This window comes from Diorhabda carinulata, chromosome 7, assembly GCF_026250575.1.
Source record: "Diorhabda carinulata isolate Delta chromosome 7, icDioCari1.1, whole genome shotgun sequence".
NCBI lineage: Eukaryota > Metazoa > Arthropoda > Insecta > Coleoptera > Chrysomelidae > Diorhabda > Diorhabda carinulata.
This window is the reverse complement of record NC_079466.1, coordinates 12,833,541-12,858,062: the sequence shown is the minus strand read 5'-3', so window position 1 is coordinate 12,858,062 and position 24,522 is coordinate 12,833,541. Positions and strand designations below refer to the sequence as shown.

Genomic DNA, 24,522 nt, shown 5'->3' with positions numbered 1-24,522 from the left:
AAGAAATGTTTAAATATCGTCAATGACATCGTCGCGAGAGTTTTAAATATATGCGACGTTGCCAATTTTCATTATATTTCTGATATTATGCGGAATTCACTATTATTTCAATAACATCATCAAATCACGCCATTAGACGAAACACAGGGACGTCTCTAGGTGATAATTTTCAAACAAATTCATTACTATTTGAATTACTTTATTAAATCGTGGCGTTGAATGGGATACAGGAAGGTCCCTGTCCGATAATTTACCATCAAATCCAAATGATTTGGATAAATCGAATGGAAATTTCAATTTTTCGAAAATATATTTCATGAACAAAAGATTAAAAGGAAAATATGACGAAGAAATGTCGAAGTATTTTCAATTATATCGTCGCAGCCTTTTTAAATACATGCGATGTTGCCAGCTTTAATTATATTTCTGATATTATAGGATGAAACTCAGGATAATTTCATAATTTCAAATCCAACTGATTTGATTAAATCGAAGCAGAAAATCAATTTTCTCAAAAAAAATTGTATTCACATCAAATTAGAAAGTGAAAGAACTTAAAAATATCAAAATAATCGCTGAATACAACCTTGAACTATTTTAAATATATGCAACGTTGCCAATTTTAACTACATTTCTGATAATATTGGAAATTTATTATTTTATTGAATAAAAATTTATTAAAAATCAATTAAATTATATTGTAACGTTACTAAAATTCAAAATATATTTGCAAAATAACTGATTCCTTTTTTATAAATAACAATAGGCACCTGAGTCCGTCTCTGATGCAAACAGTATACGTATAAGTGTAGTAAAGGCACCAACAATTTCGTCTGAATCGTATCAAGATTCCATACGCCGGTTATCCCTTGATATCTAGTCCAAGATCTCTTTTTAAGGCGCTTTCTGAATTTGTTAACCTGCTCTCTCAAGTCGACATTTCAAAAAAGTCCAGAACATTGGCGGGACATAATGGAGGGTTACGACAATAAATATTTTCACTTATTACGGGAAAAAAATGGTGAAATGACGAAATTGTCGGAAGAAAATTACTTATTTTTCATTTTACCCCGAATAAAAGTTGAAATTTCAAACCACAATATGTCAATTTACTTAAGAATTGTTCATTTTTCAATTTGCATCGTATAAATAGTCGAAATTTTGAACTGCAGCATCACAATTAACTTAAAAAGAATTATTTTTCAATTTACCCCGTATAGAAGTTGAAATTTTGAACTACAATATTGCAATCGACTTAAAATGATTATTTTTTTGATTACCTCGTATAGACAGTCGGAATTGTTACAGAAAATATCCCAATTGATATATAAATGATTATTTTTCAATTTATCCCATATAAAAATTAAATTTTTCAACATCAATGTGCCAATTAACATAAAAATAATTTTTTATTCACCCCGTATAAAAAGCAGTTATTTAAAGTGACCCTTCTCGTATAATACTAGAACATTAAAATACGACCAATAATTGAAATCCTTATTAACAATTTAAAGGACACAACATCAAATCCTGTATAATAATTTTGGAAGTTAGACGAAATTTTTTTCACCGAAAGAAAAAAAAAAGAATTACAATCGACATAACTTTTCAATATAACAATGAGTCATTTTAAACGACCCAATAAATTTTAAAAACAATTATTTTTCAATTTACCCCGTATAGAAGTTGAAATTTTGAACTACAATATTGCAATCGACTTAAAATTATTATTTTTTTGATTACCTCGTATAGACAGTCGGAATTGTTACAGAAAATATCCCAATTGATATATAAATGATTATTTTTCAATTCATCCCATATAAAAATTAAATAATTATAGTTATCGAGAAATAAATTTACCTGTCGAAAAGAATAATTACAATCGACATAACTTTCCAATGCACCCTGTATAACAATGAGTCATTTTTAACGACAATAACCCATTTAAATGAAAAAAACAATTATTTTTCAAAAGAACCCGTATAATTGTAGTTATTGAGAATCAAAATGGGAGTGACAAAAATTAGAAGTTTATACAGTTTTGGTTTCTTCCATGGGTCTTTTATTAAAAACTCGAAACGATCTATTAAAAAAAAAGAAGAAGAAGAATATTGTGAGGTAGGTTGTAGAAGGCGCCAAATATTCATAGACACAGGGACGTACTTTAATGATTTAAACAGAATCTTATTTAAATATAAAAATTAAAATTTTAGAAAATTGTTGACAGTCCAAATTATTTATAATACAACAAATTCACTAAAAACTTCTGTATTATTTTTATTTCATTATAAAAAATGAATTAAATGAACCCACTTTATCGTACTTTTAGATCTAAGATTGGTACCTTTTAATTTACGGTCTAAAAGGCGTGTGCACCATAATTTTGTGGACCTTTTAAAGCGTTTTTCAGTTCGTATCCGAGGTTAACTTCGTTAACACAGGATCGGATATGCCCTTACGACTGTAATCTTTTTTACGTACGAGATAGTAATAAAACCAATTTTATAATGCCAAACTTAGTAATTTTAACACCTAATTAATAAAAATTTTGAAATAAAAATACTGTATTAATTTTACAATAATATTTCTTGTAGGTTCTATCAACTTTATTTTATATTTAGTTGTTTTTGATTTGATTATTCAAGTACTTATAATAATTTTGAATGAATAATTATTACAAATGTCATTTTTGACACTATACGTTACATATAAAACGCTAATTGAACAACTAAAATAAACAGGGGTGAATACTTACACCATCCACTGAAGGATCGAGATATTTATCGTTTCAAGTCCGCCCCTGGTATCGACGTGTCGAATTAACTATGTACTGATGATGCCGTGGGGTACTCTTCTTATAACCACCGACCCATTGGTATTTTTTTTTCGATTTAGGTGTTGTTTATAAATTATTAAATACCTAATGAATATTTTAATTTTGATTCCAAAAAAATATGTGACTAATAATTTTTTTAAGTATTCCAGAAATTTAGTCACAACTGGCAACTCTGTGCCATTATCTAGCAAAGATAGTTTTGATGCAAGCACTGTATATAACGCAGTCTAATGGTCATTTGTGTGGAAAAAAATAGTAATTATATTTTTAGATGACCCTATATAACGACGAGACGATGCCAAATTCCGAAACGATTTCCAAGGTTATTTTTATTAATTTTACTGACACATATTAATTTATAACAATCGAAACTAATAGTTAATGAATAGCAGGTGTTTTCTATGAATGAATTTAATCATCTATAATTTATCATGATGTAGGTAATGATTTTTTGAACCTCGTATATATTATTTCAAAATATAAAATCCATATCTGCTTTTTATTCTATGGGAATTGGATGAAAATGAACATAATTATTTAGTATTTAATTAAGTATAACAAATTTCATTATAGAAATTCATTTTTATAAAATACAAAACTCGTTAAAAATAATGTCATAATTCTCATCAGGATATCAAAACTACCGAATCGAATGCACCCGTCGTCCATCTTTTCGATTTGTTCTGACAGTTCATTAGAATTAAAGATAATTTTACGAACAATGAGGATAACAATATAAGCCGTTCTATGTGTAAGATAAAGATAGCGTTCATCTTCTTTTTTTATTGTGGTATTGTATCGTTCAAGTTTAGATGGAGCCACCGCTTTAATTAAGTGTCAGAACTACAAATGATTTAGGTTATGGATCCCGTGGTTTCGTTTCTTAAAACCGTCGACAGGTCCGGACTAGGCAATTGTTTCCTAATATAGAAAATATATCGTTGATTTATTTAAAATATAATGAAATAATTAAGATTTTACTTTCGCAATCGAAGTTTAAATTATAGGGTAATTTTATTGTTCTTATTATATTTATAGTTTGATTAACATACAAATAAATAATGTATTTATTTGATTAGAATACAAAGATGTAATTTTTTTAAAGGTACGTCTATACTAAAATGTACCATTGTTAAACCTACGCATTTATACGAGACCATTGAAAATGACTAATAGCAAAACTTTTATGACCCAGGAGGTAAACCCTTACAAAAAATAATAAATCAATGGTGGCAAGCACAAATTTTTTTTTCTTTCTTATTTATCAAAAAAACCGTAAGTACAATTCTGCTTTAATTATATTTCGTTATCACTTCTAATCAATTATCTTTATACCGATATTGATGTAGCCTTTGAAATTCGACCGATTTACCTGTTCTCTTTTTTTTCACGCGCCCAAAGGCGTTATCTAAAACTATAATGTACCGAAGATAAAAGTGACATTTATTTTTGTTATTTTACGATTCTGTGGTTGAGAACTCGCCTTTTTTTAATTGAATCGACGTTATTAGTTCTGTCAACAACTAAATTACGATAAAATTATACGGATATAAAATAAGTATACAGTAGGCATCAGAAGATTAGATTTAAATTTTTTTTCAATTTTTTTCTTTTCTGAAGTATTCCACATATCGAAATATGGTTTTCACTAACCTATTTAAGCTTGAGTTTACTATATTTTTATATAAAAAAATCAATTTAATGGAGGTAATTTCCAATTTTGGTTATGATATTAAAAACCGTGCTCTAGCGGCAATACTAGGAATTAGATATTTCATAAATATGACGAATTTGATAGAATATTTGTTGCTCTTTCCAGGGACACTAATTTCATTAGAATCCGTCAAGTAGTTTAAAAGTTACAGCTGTTTATTTAAAAAAAAATTCAATTACCCCCCACCACTTTAATTCAATAGATATCGAAATACGGTTTTCACTAGCCTATTTAAGCATCAATTCACTACATTTTTATATAAAAAACTCATATTATTACGAATAATTTGTTAGAGATATTTTCAATTTTCAGTGAAGATATTACAAAACGCGCCCTAGTGGCAGTACTAGGAATTGGATATTTCATAAATACGAAGATTTTGATAGAACAATTCTTGCTTTTTCTAATGACACCAATTTCATTAGAATCCGTCGAGTAGTTTAAAAGTTAGAGCTGTTTATTTAAAAAAATTCAATTACCCCCCACCATTTTATTTCGATAGATACGTCAAAATGTATTTAACAAAAATTACACGATTTAGATTTGTTTTTACAGATTATACATTTACTTATTGAATTCTAGTGAAAAATCACTTTTTAAAGTTTTCAAGATGGCGGTCACACTCCTCGACGACTAAACTGGAAATCACTAAATATTTTTCAAGATACCACGCTTTATTTTACTACCCTGTACAAATTTATACATTAAACTAACAGTGTTGCCATATCGGTGATTGAACACAACGCATCTAATATCTTTCTACTACTTTTACAAATAATACGAAAAGCCGCAGTATGTTTTATAAGATACCATTATCTCTGTCTGGATGTAATTTCAAAAATAGATTCTAACAATTTCTGTATCCCGAAGTCTGTACGTCTGTCTAGTTATGCGCGACTCTTTGAATAGCGAGACACCAAAAAAGATGACATAATTCGACTAAAAATAAGTTGGGCACCTGTGATATTTATTATTAGAATATCAAAGATGGCTATGCACATGAACTTTCTTATATATCTCAATAGTTCGTTTACATATACAACGTGAATCGTTAGTAATTGATAAAATTCCATCATTATTGAATAACCCTGTATATTTTTATGTTTAGATCAATGCAAATTTACCGTACGCAATTTCGTTGTATAATGTATAATCTGCTATTTGCTAACCTAATTACATGAATTTAAACGTAATTATATTTTTTTGTATGTTTATTAATAAATATATGTTGTTCGCATTCAAATCAATAATTAACAATTCTTCTGGATGCTCTTCTATATCATTTTATCGATATTTCTCATCGAAATTAATTATAATTTAAGAAATCTTAATTATATTACGAATATACAATTATCTACATGTCAAAATGTCATGAAATCGTTCAAAAAAGAAAAGATCATTTTCGAAACACTCTGTATTTATTAACAATGACGTATATTGATTGATTTTAAGATCTTTCGATTTACCTAGTAGAATTATATATACATGTATATGTTTCCTGTAAGTAAAATAAGGCACATAGCATTATTAAATTGATTCCAACGTTGCAAAAAAAATATTCTAGGGTAATTCTAATATTCCCTCTTAATTTAAAATTTTTTCATGCTTTATTTTTTAGCAAATTACCAATTTGTTGTAATTTTACCACATACATAACCTCTACGTAAAGTAATTGTCAATTTAAAAAATATGACGTGATTTTTCATAGAAATATTAATAATAACTTCACGAAATTTTTTCATTGACAAATGATATAGAAATGTAAATGACTTACCGTTTGTTTTTTTAACTCGCTTTCTACCATTTTTCTTGGTTGGAGGCATCATATTCACTATTTTTATTTTATTTAAAAAAATATTTATATCACGAGTCACTTATTTATCACAGATTATACGAAAATTTAAACACATCATCGTTAACCTCACAGTTTATATTTTTTCTTTGGACTGCAAAACACTATCAACCCAATCCGATTTCGAATTGTAGGCGGAGTACGTACCCGTCGTACATTTATGATGACAACGGTCTAAACGTAGACGAATACGTAAATTTTATATATAAACAATAGCCATATACACTCTGTAACGTATCTTAAAGAGTACTGCTCAACCGTAAGCAGATTACAGGTTGTTATATCAAGCCAACTGTGAAAAAACGGGCAAACTACGACAGCGCTGTTGCCGGATTTAGAATTTCAGACAAACGCTTCAAGGATTTTTATTCATTTTGTTGACCTATTCCTACTAATGCAGCTTATTTAATATAGAAATAATGTATCAAAATTAATAAATTTCTATAATTTCTCACTTATTTGTAGGTGTTTGTTAATAAATTGTTTTATTAAACATTTTTTTTTCATTTATTCCTCTTAATTTTGAGTCTCTTTTACTTATAATTGTTTTTTTGCACAAATTTTGATGATCACATCTAATTTCTAATGTAAAAAACAATTTAAATAGAGAGAACCTAAATTTAAGACGATTTCTCAACAAAAATTTTTGAAACTATATCAAGAAATTAAATTTTGCGTAATATTTTATAATAATAAATTAGAATTTTAACGAATTATAAGTATTAATAATTTTTTTTTAGATAATATAATAAGAAAAATAGAACTTTCGTATCAGTTTTATATTATACAAGTATTTTTATAAAATCGAATTGGCAACGGCGCGATCCCGCTGTCAGAATCTGTGGTTCTTCGTAAGGGTGGGGACGTAGATCTTCAATTGTTCCGAGCGGAGGAGAACACTGTGGGATGCTGGGCTCATGTTATACGAGGAAGTGTGAAATGTCTTGTAATTCTAAAAGAATTTGTTCCAGGTGTCAATAATTTTTAAGCCACCTACGATAATAATAATTTTGTTTTTCATCAAAAACTAAATCGAAATTACGCGATTTAATCATATTACTACATTAAATATCTATTCTAGATAATTTTTTCGAAAATATAAATTTTCCTCAATAACATTCTATGACCTAAGCCGTCAATCAAATGTGTTTTGATTTTCGTTTTTTTTTTGTGTGTGTGGCGTCCTTTAAATGATGATGATTTCGCAAAATATTGACAATGTTTACAAAACATAACGAATCTCAGTCGCTATCAAAGGAATCTGCACATATCAGCTGGAAAATAATGAATCGTCTCATTTTTTTTATATTCAAACAAACATGGATTGTTTCATGCGTTAAAGCCCAACTTACACGATCACAATTTGTGTTGATGAATGTTGGGGGTGTAATTTCGAAAAGATAAACCTCCAGATTTTACTGAAATTTTCACTACAGCTTATCCTTCATCAAATATGATCTATAAGGATATTTACCGACAAAGCTTCGTTTGTTCATTATCCCTCTTCAAAGTTATAATAATTTTACTGAATATCTCTAAAAATATTGATTTTAGAGGAAAAAGGTTCAAATAAAAAATTAAGCTTATAAAAAGCACTGCAAAAGAGGTTATATACATTTTTAACGTAAACCTATTCGTTTGGACATAAAGTTAGGTTAGGTTACTAAATATGACTCATGTCGAGTTATTTTGTGTCATAATAACCAAAATAATGAGTTTACGCGAAAAATGTATATAACCTTTCTTGTAACGTTTTTCATATGCTTTATTTTTTATTTGAAACATTTTTTTCTAAAATTAATATTTTCGGATATATTTATTAAAATTAATATTTGATTCCGCTGGGAGGCTTTGACAAAAATTTTAACAAAGTCGGAGGATTCTCTTTTCCAAATTTTATCCTAAAGTTGTTAAATATATGTACGAGGGTTAATTTCGTCATTAGATATAAAATATATTACGTTCCTAAAGTGTGACATAGGCTTAAAAGAATGACAATTTGATACGTATTTTTTATTCAAATGAAACCGGTTGCACGGATGCCAAAGCGACAAGAAACAAGAAGAAGACAACGACCAGCAGAATAAAAAGAAGCGAAGGCGGTTGGGTATCGGCTTGTCCGACATGAGGGTATTTAATTCGGACACACCACAGGCGAGATAGTGCTCGACTCGATGAATACCACCGGGATTTCATTAAGGTCTTAATGGAATCACAGCATAATATACCAAGTCGTTAAAAAATATATAATTAATATACGAAACTTTGAACTGATATATAGATGACACAAAATGTTTATTGATGGGAATATATGGCAACATTGTACAACATTATTTGTTTTAAAACTGACAGATAAAATGACCTTGACCTACTAGGTGTCATTGCCGAAATTCCTATTTTTGTTTCTAAATATTATATTTAGAATACTAATTTTTGATATTCCTTCGATTTTATAACATTCTGTATATATTAATCGAAGTATATTCATATTTGATTTGGAATATTTCAAAAAAATCCAATACGAATCGAATAATATATACTTCAATAAATTACAAGATGAGTCTGTCATGTGATACAATAAAAGAGAAGAAGAAAAATCTCCAAATCCGATTACCACGAAGCACCAATTGTCAGATATAAATTATGTTTTCTCAGTAGGTATAAGATACCATGTTAAAGGCGTCAAAACAGGGTCGGGCTTTATTATCAAAATAAACTTTAATAATTAAGTTATGAGAATTAAATTACAAAAATTAAATTATTCAAATTGTGACCTCATAATGAAAAGCGATGGCGATAGACTTGGATTATAGGCATTCTTCTTTTTGTTGTCACATCAAAACTTTTAACAAAACGTTCTACAGCTAAAAACTACAGCTGAAAGTTATAAATTTCGTTATTTAGGTTTTAGATTCTTTCTATCATATATCAATATTAAAAAAGTCGAAATCAAAATGGAAAAAACGAAAAATATCGAGTTTTTGAAAGTTCTACAACATATAATTACGCACAATATGCATTTAAGGTAGTAATAATCATAGTTGAACTTATATTGAGGTTATGTTTCTTGTTTTACAAAAATTTATAGAAAAAAAACTAGAAGTAACGACGAATTTGTTATTATTTTTGTTCTACATCACTCGAAATTTGTAATATTTCAGTTATAACGTGAAAAAAACGTTCAAATGATCATCTTTCACATTTCTATATGAATCAGGCGTCAACCAATACGGTACTTACTTAATTTATTTAAACTAATCATAATTAAGTTTAATTTTCTACTAATAACTAATAATTTTCTAATAAGTCAGTAATAGTGCTTTTTTGTCGTTTTATCGTTTAAATTAAATGAATATATAACGAAATGGTAATAATGTCTAGACCAAGCAACGGGAAACATCAAATTTAATTGAATACCCTGTACGACAAGATTTAATAATAATATAAATTACTTTTGAATTTCCTCGTATTTTCAAAACTCTGTTTAAATATAACAAACTATATAATAAATAATATTTAAAAGTATATTTCCATGTTCTCTTCGTCTATTCTAACCATCAAATTACACATTTGATAACCAACGCAGAACATAAAAAGATTTAAGCGCTCCGTGCAGTTCCCTGGCGATTCTAACAAAAATATATACGACACAGAGTCTGACAAAAGAACCATCTGGACAACCCACATCACACCTTACAATAACGCCTCTATTTCAAGCGACTATGATCTTTAAATATACTTTTCTTTGAGTGTATATATATTGCGCGCATTGATTCGAAAAAGAATAATCACTGCACCATACCGTGACGAACAGGGATGGATTTCAGTTAGTAAATTTTAAAGAGCAGGTAGATTTTTGGAAATTTAAACGTTTATAATATTGAAATTTGAAATATAATAATTTTTGAGATTCGTGTATATTGTATTTGATTGAAAACATAGAATGTTCTAAAAAAACAAGATAAGAATAATCTTGATGTGAAATAAATTAGATTCTTGGAAATATTTTTTGATAAAAATTAAAACTAATTAAGATTGTGTTTTATAAATAATATTCTAGATAAAAATTCAAATAGTAAAATGTATGTTCTTTTTGATACTTTATACTACACCATAAAGTTAATGAGACAGCAGCAAACAACATTAAGTACGTTCTATTCATTTTGATCGTTCCTGATAACTGTCATTTTAGAAATATTAACATAAATTCGAATTTAATATGACTAAGAAACCGTTTAACGGGATTTTTTTTTGCTAAAAACAAAACTAATAATAATGATATAAATCATCGTTTATTTAGATTTATAACCTTAAAATTAGAATCCAGACCTGTTTTTTAAACTATATCTTCTATTTTTATTTTCTATGGACCCATATAGAAATCAAATCCGAAATCGAACAAAAGACTTTTTGTCGACTAGTCGGTGAACACCTGTGAACATAACATCTTTTAAAAATTCTCTTTATTCTTTAAATTCAAACGAAATGTCATTGAGAAACCTGCACCTTTTTCTTTTGTTATACACACGTTCTTATATAAAATTTTACTGAATTCGTAGACCGTTTTTTTTTCTAAATACTCATTTTTTTCAATAAAATATAAATATGTTAGTAGAAAAACCCATCAATACATACAGAGGAAATTAGTCAGCATATTATCGGTGTATTAGTTCGGTAAAATTAAGTCAAACAACGTACTTGATAAAATATTTATCTTATGTGTTAACTGTCAATAGCATTATTTGTCATATATCAGCTGTCGTCTGTATCAACTGTCAACATCCATTATGTCAATTTTTTCCGAATCATTTTCCCATATTTCTTTAATTTTCAATCGTACAGAGAAATTTTATGCTCTATAAGATGATAAAACTAAAATTTCAAAATTTTTTTCAAAATTTCCAAATTATGTTCTCCTCCAAACGCCATATCGAATCACGTGGTTTGAAAACATTCTACAAGAAAATGGCTGAACGACTAAGACGATATTTCAGTTTTAGGAGCTCAAATTACTCCAGGGGATCTACAAACAATGATAAGAGAAAAAATATGATTTCATTCATCATATTTATATGTGTTTTCCAAAATTATTTTATTAAAATCACTTGTACGTATGTTATTGTGAAGAAATCGTTTATTTTCATTTACTAATTTCATAAATTCGTACTACTATCGTTACCAGGTCCATCAGGTTTACGTAATCTTGTCATAAATATGACCAAAACTGAAACGATATGAAAAAATCGAAATAAATTTTGGTCATCGAGAAAATATGCATAAAAATAATTTCCTGTATACATTAAACAATTAAACACGTTGTAAAAAAGGATTGTTAATTGAACAAACTTCATTTTAATATTTACTATGAAACATTTGTGTCATTATTTGTAATTTGTCATCATATCCCAACGTGGCATTTCTTCGAACCGGTTAAAATATGAATATAACTTAACAACAAACAGTTGAGTTTACGAGGTTTCTTTAAAAAGTTTCAATTTTTATTTATCTATCGAACGAAAGAATTTTATAGGTTATGTACGTCGTTCGAACAATTAGTTTAGGACCGTATGTTACCCATGACCTCGTAAAAAAAACCACATTTGTTCCTGAATATTAAAAAAAAATCCGTAAATATCTTCCTATAGTTTTCAGATGATTCAATCTATAAATAAAAACAATAATTTCCTAAAATTTTTATTAATTTTACTGGGCTATATTACACTAGACGTGCAAAAGAGTCGACGTTTTCGGGAAGATTTTAATAATTTTACCATTGTTGCCAGTTCGGCGCAGATCATGAATGATTCTGTAATCTAATATTTTCGACTTGGTTAGCGTTGGTGTAAATTTATTTATGTGGTATAAATCTTTTTTTACAATCGATCAACGCCATAAAAATACAATAAAATATCTTTTTATACACTTGCTAAACAATGAAAACAATATTCAACACTTTCATGCTTTTTCCGTGTTAAATGGAAAATAAAAAAATATGAGAAGGGAAGCAATTCGATATGGAATTAATTTGGTTTTCGGTTCAATACGTTCTCATTTTTGTTTTAAAATTCGAACAAAAGAAAAGAAATGCATCCAGCTATTTAATCACAGTGAGCAATCTTTAGAACAACGCCGTACTTAAAAAAATTATAATAGAACCTACCATCTCATATAATAAATTATTTGATTTGCTTAAAAGCGATCGCAATAAAAAATTGTATACAAAAAAATAGAAAGCTATTACATACCATATTGGAAACAATTTTAAGTATGGCAACAGTGTTGAAAATTATCAATCATTAGTTAATTTGTGTCATATTACTTCTTCTTTTTTATCCAAGTTATTGGTCAGTTTTATAATAAGCTACGTGTGAATAAACGACTGTCATAATTTTTTGTATTTTATTTAATTATGACAAACGGGAAAATTTGTAATTAACGACATTTTATATAAAGAAAATTAGATATTTTTGAAATATAAACATTCAACTTAAGAACGAACGTATCTAATAGGCAATTAAAAAAATTTAACGGATATTTACGTAATTTGATTATACCTTAAAATTATGGAGACATTATTTAATAATTTCATGTATTTTGGACTTTATTGACATATTTTAACTACATTATAGTATAACAAACAAAACGTGAAATAAGATAGTTACATATATACGATATTAGATATTTTTTTTGTTTCTACTAAAAGGACGATAATTACACCATAATTACGGGGAGTTTATGAAAAGTTCGAACATGGTTAAACCAGAAAAAGAAAGCTTAAATCAATCTGTGCATCCAGGTGAATAATAGAATTAATTAAATAATAGTTAGAGAATAATTTGAGACTTAAATTGATGAGCAGTACTGTCATCAACGCCTTCTATAATATGTCAATAGAGTCATCAACCTGCGTTTGTGTCAACTGTCAATAACCTTATCTATCATACGTCACGAATCATTCTTTACGTCTGTCAACTGTCATCAACGCCATACGTCATACATCAAAATCATCTGCCGTCATATATTTCCGACTGTCATATATCACGAGTCATCTGTCAATTATCGCTAACGCCATATGTCACCTGTTACGAAAATCATCGTGTGTATCAGCTGTCAATTGTACCATCTGTCATATATCACGAATACGTTTGTATGTCATCTGTCAATTATAACCGGTAATATCAGACAAAAGTGTCACTAGTCATTTCATTTGACATCCTTCAACTGTCATCAACGACATACATCATCAGATTCATCAGTCGTCGTGTGTGTCAACTGTCAATAGCATTATCTATCATATATCAAGAGACATTTTTCAAGTTTTTCATCAACTGTCATCAACGCCATACGTCTTACATCAAAATCATCTGACGTCATATATTTCCAAATATCATCTGTCAATTATCGCTAGCGCCATATGTCACCTGTTACCAAAATCATCGTTTGTATCAACTGTCAATAGCACCATCTGTCGTATATCACGAATACGTTTGTATGTCATCTGTCAATTATAACCGGTAATATCAGACAGAAGTGTCTTTAGTCATTTCATTTGGCATCCGTCAATTGTCACAATGACATATATCACCAGAATCATCGGTCGTCGTTTGTGTCAACTGCCAATAGCATTATTTGTGATATATTAGCTGTCGTCTGTATCAACTGTCAACAGCAACACCTATTATGTCAGAAATAATCTTTTTATGTTGTATACGTTTTGAAAAATGCGATTAAAAAGTTTATTCTATTCACTAGACACTCATTTAACCATACACTGTAGTCTAATAATTAAAATTTCTCCTAAAACGCTTTTTTTAGTATTAATTTATTAAAAATTTATATACTATGATTTGTTTGTGTTACTTATTGTTAACGAGTGGGCTTAAACCGCCTCTGGATATCCGTACGAGATTCATTTATATTTTCACAGTTGCTGGACACCCTGTAGAATTATTCGATTAAGTTTGTTATCCTCTCTATATTTATAAATAACAATCAAAGTATATATATATCTATTTATACGTTAAAATTTCTTTTAATTTTAATCTTAAAATGTATAAATATAAGTGTGTCATTATTGCTGTGAGTGATAAGCTAAAATTATAAATAAATTCGTACAGAGAATGACGTAACAACATTTTTACGGAAAGTTTTTTCGAGGGAAAACGTTGTCACACACAAATAAAGCTAAGAAAGTGTTTTTATGATAACATAAGAGAAGAAAAAAATTCATTTCTTCAACGTTTTAAAATTTATTATCTTTATATATTCCCTTCATCTTGATCTAATTCTCTCGAAAACCATTTTAAAAATGGTTGCCTACGTTGCGTCATTACGTCATCGTATTTTCCGTTATTAACTAAATTTGCTCACACTAGTAAATTTCTTAGTATTATTTCATTCAATGTATTGTTTGTTCATTATCTTTAAAAATAAAACATTAAGAAACTTAAGCTGATGTCTCATGTTTACAAATTGATGCAATATCGCAGGTGTTTGTTTGCTCAAACAAAACATCACCACGATTTATAATTTATGATTATTTCACTCATTCACTACTTTTTTAACAATATTTTCAGTGATTAAATGCTGAAAACAGAACATTTCGAAAAAAGAATTGATGGGGGATCGAACCCGAATCGTTTCTAAGACAAAAACACAATGAATAGTACGTTAACTCTTCACCATTCCCGCGCTTTTTCAAATCAGTATAAGTTTGTATCTTAATTGAATAACCGACGAACGTTTAAATATTGTCATTTACTCAACCTTCTTCAAACATCATGTTAAAAAAACGTGAAATATCTCGAAAGATAAATTCAAGTGTATTTGTTAACAATTTCCTGATAAGATATTAACTATTTAAATATTAAAACTCGCTTAAAGGATTACCTTAGTATCCATAAAATGTACTAAATTCATAATATACATGATGGCGTAATATCAAGTTGATAACAAGTTGTTTATATATATATACATATAGTCAATAAATCTTTTTGTATTAACCTTGTAAATTTATATATATATATGGTTGTTAACAGACTTTTATTTATTTATTTTTTTGAAATATGTTCGTTTTATGATTGAGCTATCACATAGATACGTCATATTGTTAGAAAGAGATAGAAAACGAATTTGCGTTCTATCCATAACGATTCAGTTTGATCACTTCTAATAATTGTCAACTTCAAAAATTAAATTTAACTAATTTCTGGACGCTTATGAATGAACTAATATTTTCTATAATCGGTACAATTTTCTCTATGAAAATCCTATTTTTGATTCGTGATATTAGTTATTTCTAAAACACTCTGTATATATTAATGTGGTGAAATAGCAGAATTTTCTATATAAAGAAACACGTGTTGTCGTCGTACTCGTCTAACCATATTGAGAGAAGAAAGACACGATTTACTACGAAGAAATGAAAGGTATTTACTGTGTTTTTATCTATTCTATTCTATAAGGAAAACTCGCATTATTCTTCAGATACTGGACGTATTTTATTGTGTGAAACTAAATTAATTTTATTGTAAAAATCTCATACAAAACAAAAATTTTGAAGAAAAAATCTGACAACACCGCGGGAAGTTTTTATATGACATTAAAATCGAACCACAAATATTAACAGATGTTTTACATTGTTGCCGCATTATATTAAGATCCCAGTTGTTAGTATAATACAATATTGTAAATTTACTTCCATTATATTACATATAACCAATAAAGAATTTAAAAACTTCAAGAATCGTTTTTAATTTAAGATATAAAAAACTTTTAAAGAAAAGAAAAAGAAATATCTTGAGTTTGATAAATCTTACAACACTGTAGATCGATGCCACACGACTAATGTCAAAATGGCGATTGATATTTCCTCTAACACACGTGTAATGGTTTCACTTACACTTTTGATATGTAAATTTAATAGATGAATAATTGTAAAATTAATATAATATTAAGAGAATAATAACCTGTTTGAATGGTGAATTTATTTCCATTATATTATAAAAGAAACTTTTAATTTGGAATTAGAAGGTTATCGTAATTTAAATGACATAATACTAAATTTCATGGTCGTTTGATTGTCTTTCCTGGATCGAAAATTCAAGCGGAAAATTGAGGAAGGTTGCGCAAAAACAAAACGTTTAACAATAGATTACGTACAATTTGTCATTCAGAAACAATTAAATTTCAATTAGACTTGTAATTAATTTTTTTTAACGGATGTTACTTGATTATCGTTATCATGTCGTAATGTATAAATATAAGTTTATTTGAACGTAAAAAATGGAATTTATTAAAAATAACACAAAATTTTGATGGAAATATTCTCACTTGAATCCTGTCACCGGATGTTCGTGACTTTTTTATTATTACAGACGAACGTACAAACATCGATACCTACAACGGAGAATGAGAAACACTTCAAAATGTACTTCGTAAACACACACCTTATATGAACGAGAAAGATATATCTAAATATCGCTACTTTTGAAATATTAATTTTATTAAATGATTTTAATGGTACTTTATTGCTATGAGAAAAAACAAAATTACCTAAAAACTAATTTAATATTTGTGTCTTCTGTTGATTAATGAATTCATTTCGTTGTTTTCCAACAGCGAGAGGTGATGAGAGTTTCAGATCTCGACGTTGCCAGAATGTACGTTAATTACTATTAATTTGGAATATTTTTAAAATAAGTATTCGATAAATTGTGATAATGAGTTTAATTTACAAGCTGAATACTATTTTATATATTGATTGGGTCATGGTTTTGGAAAACAATCGATTTTTAAAGTTTTCTTTTTTTGAGTATTTTTTTTCAATTTATATTATTATTTAAATGTAAATATTTTTGTCAAATACTTGGATACAGACCGAAAAACGGAAAATACTATCTTCCAACTACTTTAAAAAAATATATATTTTTTTTATACGAGGAAAGCGAAAAACTGAAAACGATAGATTTTCACTATTTATAGGAATTTTTGATGTTAGGTTGAAAGTAGTTAATGTCAATTGTAGATTTTTAAATTGTCTACAACTTCTATTTGCCGCATTTCCCAATAGGAAGGAACGTTTTGCCAAAATTCATCATTAAATAACAATAATAGTTTTTTCTCAATTTCACTTTTTTCAATAGAAAGGCACGTTTTGGCGTAATTCGTGCTTAAATAACAAAAATCAAGAAAAATCACAGTTTTTTCCCAATTTCTCTAAAATTTTGAGGTTAATTGGAAAACTAATTGATGTCGATTGTAAATATTCCGATTCTTTACAACTTTTAATTACCACTTTTTTCAATAGAAAGGCACGTTTTGACGTAATTCGTGCTTGAATAACAAAAATCAAGAAAAATCACAGTTTTTTCCCAATTTCTCTAAAATTTTGAGGTTAATTGGAAAACTAATAGATGCAGGTTGTAGATATTCTAATTCTTTACACATTTAATTACCACTTTTTTCAATAGAAAGGCATGTTTTGGCGTAATTCGTGCTTGAATAACAAAAATCAAGAAAAATCAGTTTTTCCAATTTCTCTAAAATTTTGAAGTTAATTGGAAAATTAATTAATGTCGATCGTAGATATTCCAATTTTCTACAATTTTTATTAGCCACATTTCCCAGGGTTTTCCAAAATTTGCGAATATACAATCTCCCAATTCCAACTTCACTATTACCTTCAATAAATCACCAAAATTTTGCAATATTTCTCTAACGGTATATTCCAAAGTATCTTTCGATATACCCAAATTAATAACCGACGTTTACCTCCATAGAAAAACCCTCAAACGTATTTCTATTCCATAAAATTTCGAAGAAATCTAAATGATCTTTTAGAGACACAACTCGATCGGTCTTGTGAGTTAAATAACGTGGTAATAAAAATAAAAAGTCGACTTGAACCTGTACGCGTATGTGCGTATTAGATTGTTCCCATGCCCCCAGTTTTACTATAAACGGCTTACAACTGCTCTTCTTCTTCTTTCTCGGAAAATTGTGGAAAAAAAACCAATCAACTATTATAAATCTAAACTGGCATCGTTGGATGGGAATAGGGACTTAAATAAGAAGAAGAAAGAACTTTATTAAATTTGAATCATACTGTACAATATTCACATCTGGGGAAACATTTCAATTTCATCAAGATTCAAAAATCATACAACTCTAATAAATAAATAAACAGATGCAAAGAGAATGAGTGTGAGTGTGTGTTGTATCTAAAATAAACGAAAATAGAATGTATCGAGTGTTAATTTTTCGTACAAGCAATGAATATTCTCAGTTCTATTTTCATCAAATTCAAAAATACACTTTGTGATCATTTTTGCTGTATCACCCTGTAATAAATGGTCGATAACTCACATTTAGCCTCCCCTTTTTTACCAAATCTCAAATTATTCAGTTTCCCATCGGTTTCAATCACATTTCTTTTAATAAAAATTCAAAAATACACTTTGTGATTATTTTAACTGAATCACTATGTAATAAATGGTCGATAACTCACATTTAGCCTCCCCTTTTTTACCAAATCTCAAATTATTCAGTTTCCCATCGGTTTCAATCACATTTCTTTTAATAAAAATTCAAAAATACACTTTGTGATCATTTTAACTGAATCACTATGTAATAAATGGTCGATAACTCACATTTAGCCTCCCCTTTTTTACCAAATCTCAAATTATTCAGTTTCCCTTTGGTTTTAATCACATTTCTTTTAATAAAAATTCAAAAATACACTTTGTGATCATTTTAACTGAATCACTATGTAATAAATGGTCGATAACTCACATTTAGCCTCCCCTTTTTTATCAAATCTCAAATTATTCAGTTTCCCTTTGGTTTTAATCACATTTCTTTTAATAAAAATTCAAAAATACACTTTGTGATCATTTTAACTGAATCACTATGTAATAAATGGTCGATAACTCACATTTAGCCTCCCCTTTTTTATCAAATCTCAAATTATTCAGTTTCCCTTTGGTTTTAATCACATTTCTATTAATAAAAATTCGAAAATACACTTTATGATCATTTTCACTGTATCACCATGTAATAAATGGTCCATAACTCACATTTAGCCTCCCCCTTTTTACCAAATCTCAAATTATTCAGTTTCCCTTTGGTTTTAGTCACATTTCTTTTAATAAAAATTCAAAAATACACTTTGTGATCATTTTCACTGTATCACCCTGTAATAAATGGTCCATAACTCACATTATGCCTCCCCGTTTTTACCAAATCTCAAATTATTCAGTTTCCCTTTGGTTTTAATCACATTTCTTTTAATAAAAATTCAAAAATATACTTTGTGATCATTTTCACTGTATCACCCTGTAATAAATGGTCTATAATTCACATTTTACCTACTGGTTTCTGCAGAATCTCCAATTTACTTTTTGGTTCGATTTATACCTATTTCGATAAATACCTTTTTCAATCCATTCTAATAAAGCACCCTGTACAACATTCAATAAAATTCTTATTTCACCTTCAACCTATCAAGCAAACACCTTTTTATTTTATTTATTTCTTCTTTTTTATACAACATCTGACATTGACACTTCTTCTTTTTTTTTAAATATGGCCACGACTAGTTTGAAACTTAAAATATTTATAGGCGAGCTTTAATTTTTCAGTCTCCCATTTATTTTCTTAACTGTATCCCTCAAACACACCATTCATATAAATACCAGATGTTTTTAAAAAAAATAACTCACCCTCTATATAAACTCAAAACGATTTGTCACAGTTTCAAAAGTTTAGGAATTGTTTGAATAACATCCCCTTTATTATTTCCAAGGGTTAATAGTTATAATTTTACGACTGTTTTCCGCACAAAGTTATTTCAGATGTTGAGTTTCCTATAATAAAAAAAGATCGACATGGAGAAAGGTTTATATTTCGTCTTTAAGTCAAAAGTTTAGGTTATGTATTGAATTGAATCAAACACTTTATTTTATTAAATTTGAATCGTACTGTACAATATTCACATCTGGGGAAACATTTCAATTTCATCAAGATTCAAAAATCATACAACTCTAATAAATAAATAAACAGATGCAGAGAGAATGAGTGTGTGTGTGTGTGTTGTAACTAAAATAAACGAAAATAGTTATCGAGTGTTAATTTTTCGTACAAGCAATGAATATTCTCAGTTCTATTTTCATCAAATTGTTAAAATAAATAATTACACAAATGCTTTTGTATACGTTTTTCGTTTCTATTATATTTGTTGTTAGACAATTTCAAGTTGAAAAAGATGTCAAGTCTTCATAATTTACGACCTTGAAGACACTACGTTAAACCATTAACGACTTTAAGAAACATTACCCCTTACAAACTTACACATTCATAGCTAATTTAATGCTCCTTCGTTCATATTTATAATAGAAACATCAATAAAGAATGAATATTGTTGTTTCTTTTTTGTTTCCATTTAACTGGTTATTGCCGATATAAAAACTATTTCTTAGAACTCACATTTGGCGGTATCGTGGTTGTCATCTGGAAACCATAAAATTGGAACTGACACCTAAACTCGGGAAGATTATTTATGAGAAATTTAATATTTTTCACTAGTTTGAATGGACATTTTTTACACTTCGTTACCGTCAATAGGAAACAGATTTCGAATTTAATGACTTCAAATTTTATTTCTATTCAAACTATTTGTTTGAATTTCGTTACCTTTCATGTCGATAAAGAAGAAATCGTGTAAATACGACGGAAGTATCCATTTTTGAGATTCAAGTATGACACATATTATTTTGGTTTTTAGCACGAAGGTGTTTGTTTTTGTAAATTTGAATTAATTTTCCAGTCGTTTTAAATAGTCTATTTGTGTTTTTGTTTTGTCTTTATATAGTTGTATATTAGAATAGTGACTTTAGTGTTTACATATTAGTAATTAGATTAAATGGTTAGTTGTAGCTTGTAGTTGCTCTAACCTAAAACTTTGGGATCACTTTTTACAGGTAAGTTGTTTTTTATTTATTCACTTTATATATTTTCAACTTTCATTATATAAAATGCAAATAAAAATGTCTTATTTCGACTATTGACAAGGTTGAGACATAGGCGTCACATAATAATATTAAATATCTTTAGTTTTTGCTGAAAATAGTTTTATTAATTATATCAAAACTCTTTTTGTCTCATTGTCAACTGAAAATAAGTCTTTAATTGAGGTCATTCGGGATGAAAACTATAGTAGCTCATTTTTTTAAATCCATGTAAAAATTAAGAAAGAAAATAATGAATCAACAGAAAATGATGCTTTAAAAAATATAAAACTCGTCCATTGATATAGACCGTGAAGCCGTTTCTGTTGATGTTAATCAAAAATTTGGCGGATGCTCCGGGTATTTTTCGTACTCACCTTATTTTTGTGAGCTATTTACAATATGTTGTGACCGTTTTCATAAACACAATTTCTAAGACGACCTTGTTATTTGTTTACGACAAATTAGAGATTTCCAGGAATCGAAGATTGTAGAATATGGAGTTAATAAACGTTTTATTTAAATAAATTAGATGATAAATATTTGTGGACGATTTTGTTATTAAAAAATGTTTAAATAAATGATAAATCAGTTTAGTTCTTGCACATAGAGGAAACTATATTGTTAATATACGTATTATAGTTGAAAAACCATCATATTTTTTTATTAAAAACCATTTTTGTTTTTGTTTGTCAAACATTTTAAATATTATTTGCTACCAAAAAATATTTATATAGTACGCCTATGGTAAAGAGGATATTTACCGTCCGCCATATGCAACAGCCATCTTGGACACCAAACTTTTGTTTATCGCTATTTCCTTTACTTTTAATACATTTTCGAAAATTTCTCGTTAAAGTATATAAATAAAACACGGTTGTAGAACTGGCTTTGAGATGCACAGACAACAAGAAGAAACGTGAGTTTTTACATTTTTTTCTGTATATAGAAACGCGTCGGCAACCAGAGGGCTTCGTCGATAACATAACAACCAGAGGTATACATCAGTCGACTCAACAGAGTAAATATTTAGTACGGGAGATCATTTAAAAATGTTTGAAGTACTTAACTAAAAAATAAATTACGACATTAGGGTATTTAGTTCTATGGTTTTGATTGTTATTGTGAAAAAGACGTATTTCCATTTGTAGTAAGTTTCTATTGAATTTTCTTTTTTTCAATGTCTAAATAATAAATATACCGTGGGAAACATCTTGAACTAAATACCAATTAGTAAAACACAAGAAATAGCGAGTTCCTTTTTGAGAAACATTTTTATATGGTTATACCTTATCTCAAGGTAAATGATTCGTACCATCTTTGAGGTTCGTTTTTTCTTCTTTTTTATCATTACGGACATTCAATTAATAAATTGTATATATACAGTATGTTAATTTCAAGGTTAACGAAATCATCTTCAAATATACCTTTAAATTTTCAATTGGATATTTCGTTTTTAAACCGGAAACGTTTTATTTATTTTATTCATTCGAATACCGAACGTATTAATCATACTATTAGGAGTGGAATTAGAAGAGACGGATATATATCAAAATCAGCTTAATTGTACCTGACAATAATACCGCCAAAATTAATAATAAAAAGGAAGAAGAGATGAGAGAAAAAAAAACGAGGTTGTGTTTTGTCTGACAACGAATGGTGAAATATGAACAGTTCTCGGAACGAGATTTGATTTAGCATCCATTCCGAGTATAACACACGCTAAATCAGATACAAATTAATCCTAACAATAGAACGTAATTTAAAGGATTACAAGTATATACCGTGAGCAAGAAAAGTGACTTTATCAAAAAATTAAAACGTTTTCAATATGTTATAAAATGGAAATTTTGTTATACTTGAGGTTATGTGATACTAAATTATTATTATGAACAATAGAACGTGATTTAGTGATGTAAATGATTGTATTCGAAGCGGGAATGTTATACGGTGAGCGAAAAAAGTGCCTACTTAAAAAAATTAAATAGTTTCCAATCTATTCAAGTTGATTAGTATATTTAATAACTATAAGAAATAATGGATTATGGAATTGGAAAAAGTGAATTATACAGTGTAAAACGAAAATGTACTTACTACTGAAAACAGAAAATTCATTATGTTTGAGGTTATGTGATACTAAATTATTATTATGAACAATAGAACGTGATTTAGTGATGTTAATGATTGAAATCGAAGCAGGAATATTATACGGTGAGCGAAAAAAGTGTCAACTTAAAAAAATTAAATAGTTTCCAATCTATTCGAGTTGATTAGTATATTTAATAACTATAAGAAATAATGGATTATGGAATTGGAAAAAGTGAATTATACAGTGTAAAACGAAAATGTACTTACCACTGAAAACAGAAATTTCATTATATTTGAGGTTATGTGATACAAAATTATTATTATAAACAATAGAACGTAATTTAGTGAAGTAAATGATTGGATTCGAAGCGGTAGTGTGTACGGTGAGCAAAAAAAGTGTCTTCAAAACAAAATTAAATAGTTTCCAATCTATTTAAGTTGATTAGTATATTTAATAACTATATGAAATAATTGATTATGGATTTGGAATAAATGAATTATACAATGTAAAACGAAAGTGTATCTAAAACAGAAATTTTGTTATATTTGAGGGTGTGTGATACAAAATTATTATGAACAATAGAACGTGATTTAGTGAAGTAAATGATTGGATTCGAAGCGGGAATATTATACGGTGAGCGAAAAAAGTGCCTTTAAGGAAAATACGAGAACTATTGTTATAATTGAGGTTATATAGAAACTTCGATGTACTGTATTATTTTAACCAATATTTTTTCGAGTAATTAATATAACAACTATTTAAAAACAGAATTTATGCCGTTCTGTATATGTAAATATTAGACACAACTACTTAAAATACTTGGGATGAATCGAAATATAATTAGTAAAAAAAAAGTTTTACGAAACTTGTTGGCTCATCAAATTAAACCCACACATACTATCGATTTCAAGTCGAGAAAGAGAAAACTGGTTGAGATTTTTGTGATAAATTAATTTTTTTCTTATAATTTCAAGTATTTACATAATATGAAAATAATGAGATATTTGAATGATTTTTCTTTATACT

General features: G+C 28.0%; 1 protein-coding gene across 4 annotated transcripts in view; it reads right to left on the bottom strand.

The window, feature by feature from the left end:
- LOC130896253 (bone morphogenetic protein receptor type-1B) overlaps positions 1 to 24,522 on the bottom strand; it is a 68,306-nt gene that overhangs the window by 12,641 nt on the left and 31,143 nt on the right. For 2 of the 4 annotated variants that reach the window (XM_057804215.1, XM_057804219.1), the window contains exon 1: positions 6,325 to 6,668. The exons of the other annotated variants lie outside the window; for them this stretch is intronic. In XM_057804215.1, the coding sequence (XP_057660198.1) occupies positions 6,325 to 6,376 (52 nt within the window). In that variant the 5' untranslated portion in view covers positions 6,377 to 6,668. Of the gene's footprint in view, positions 1 to 6,324; positions 6,669 to 24,522 lie in introns of those variants that run through there. 4 annotated transcript variants of the gene reach the window in all.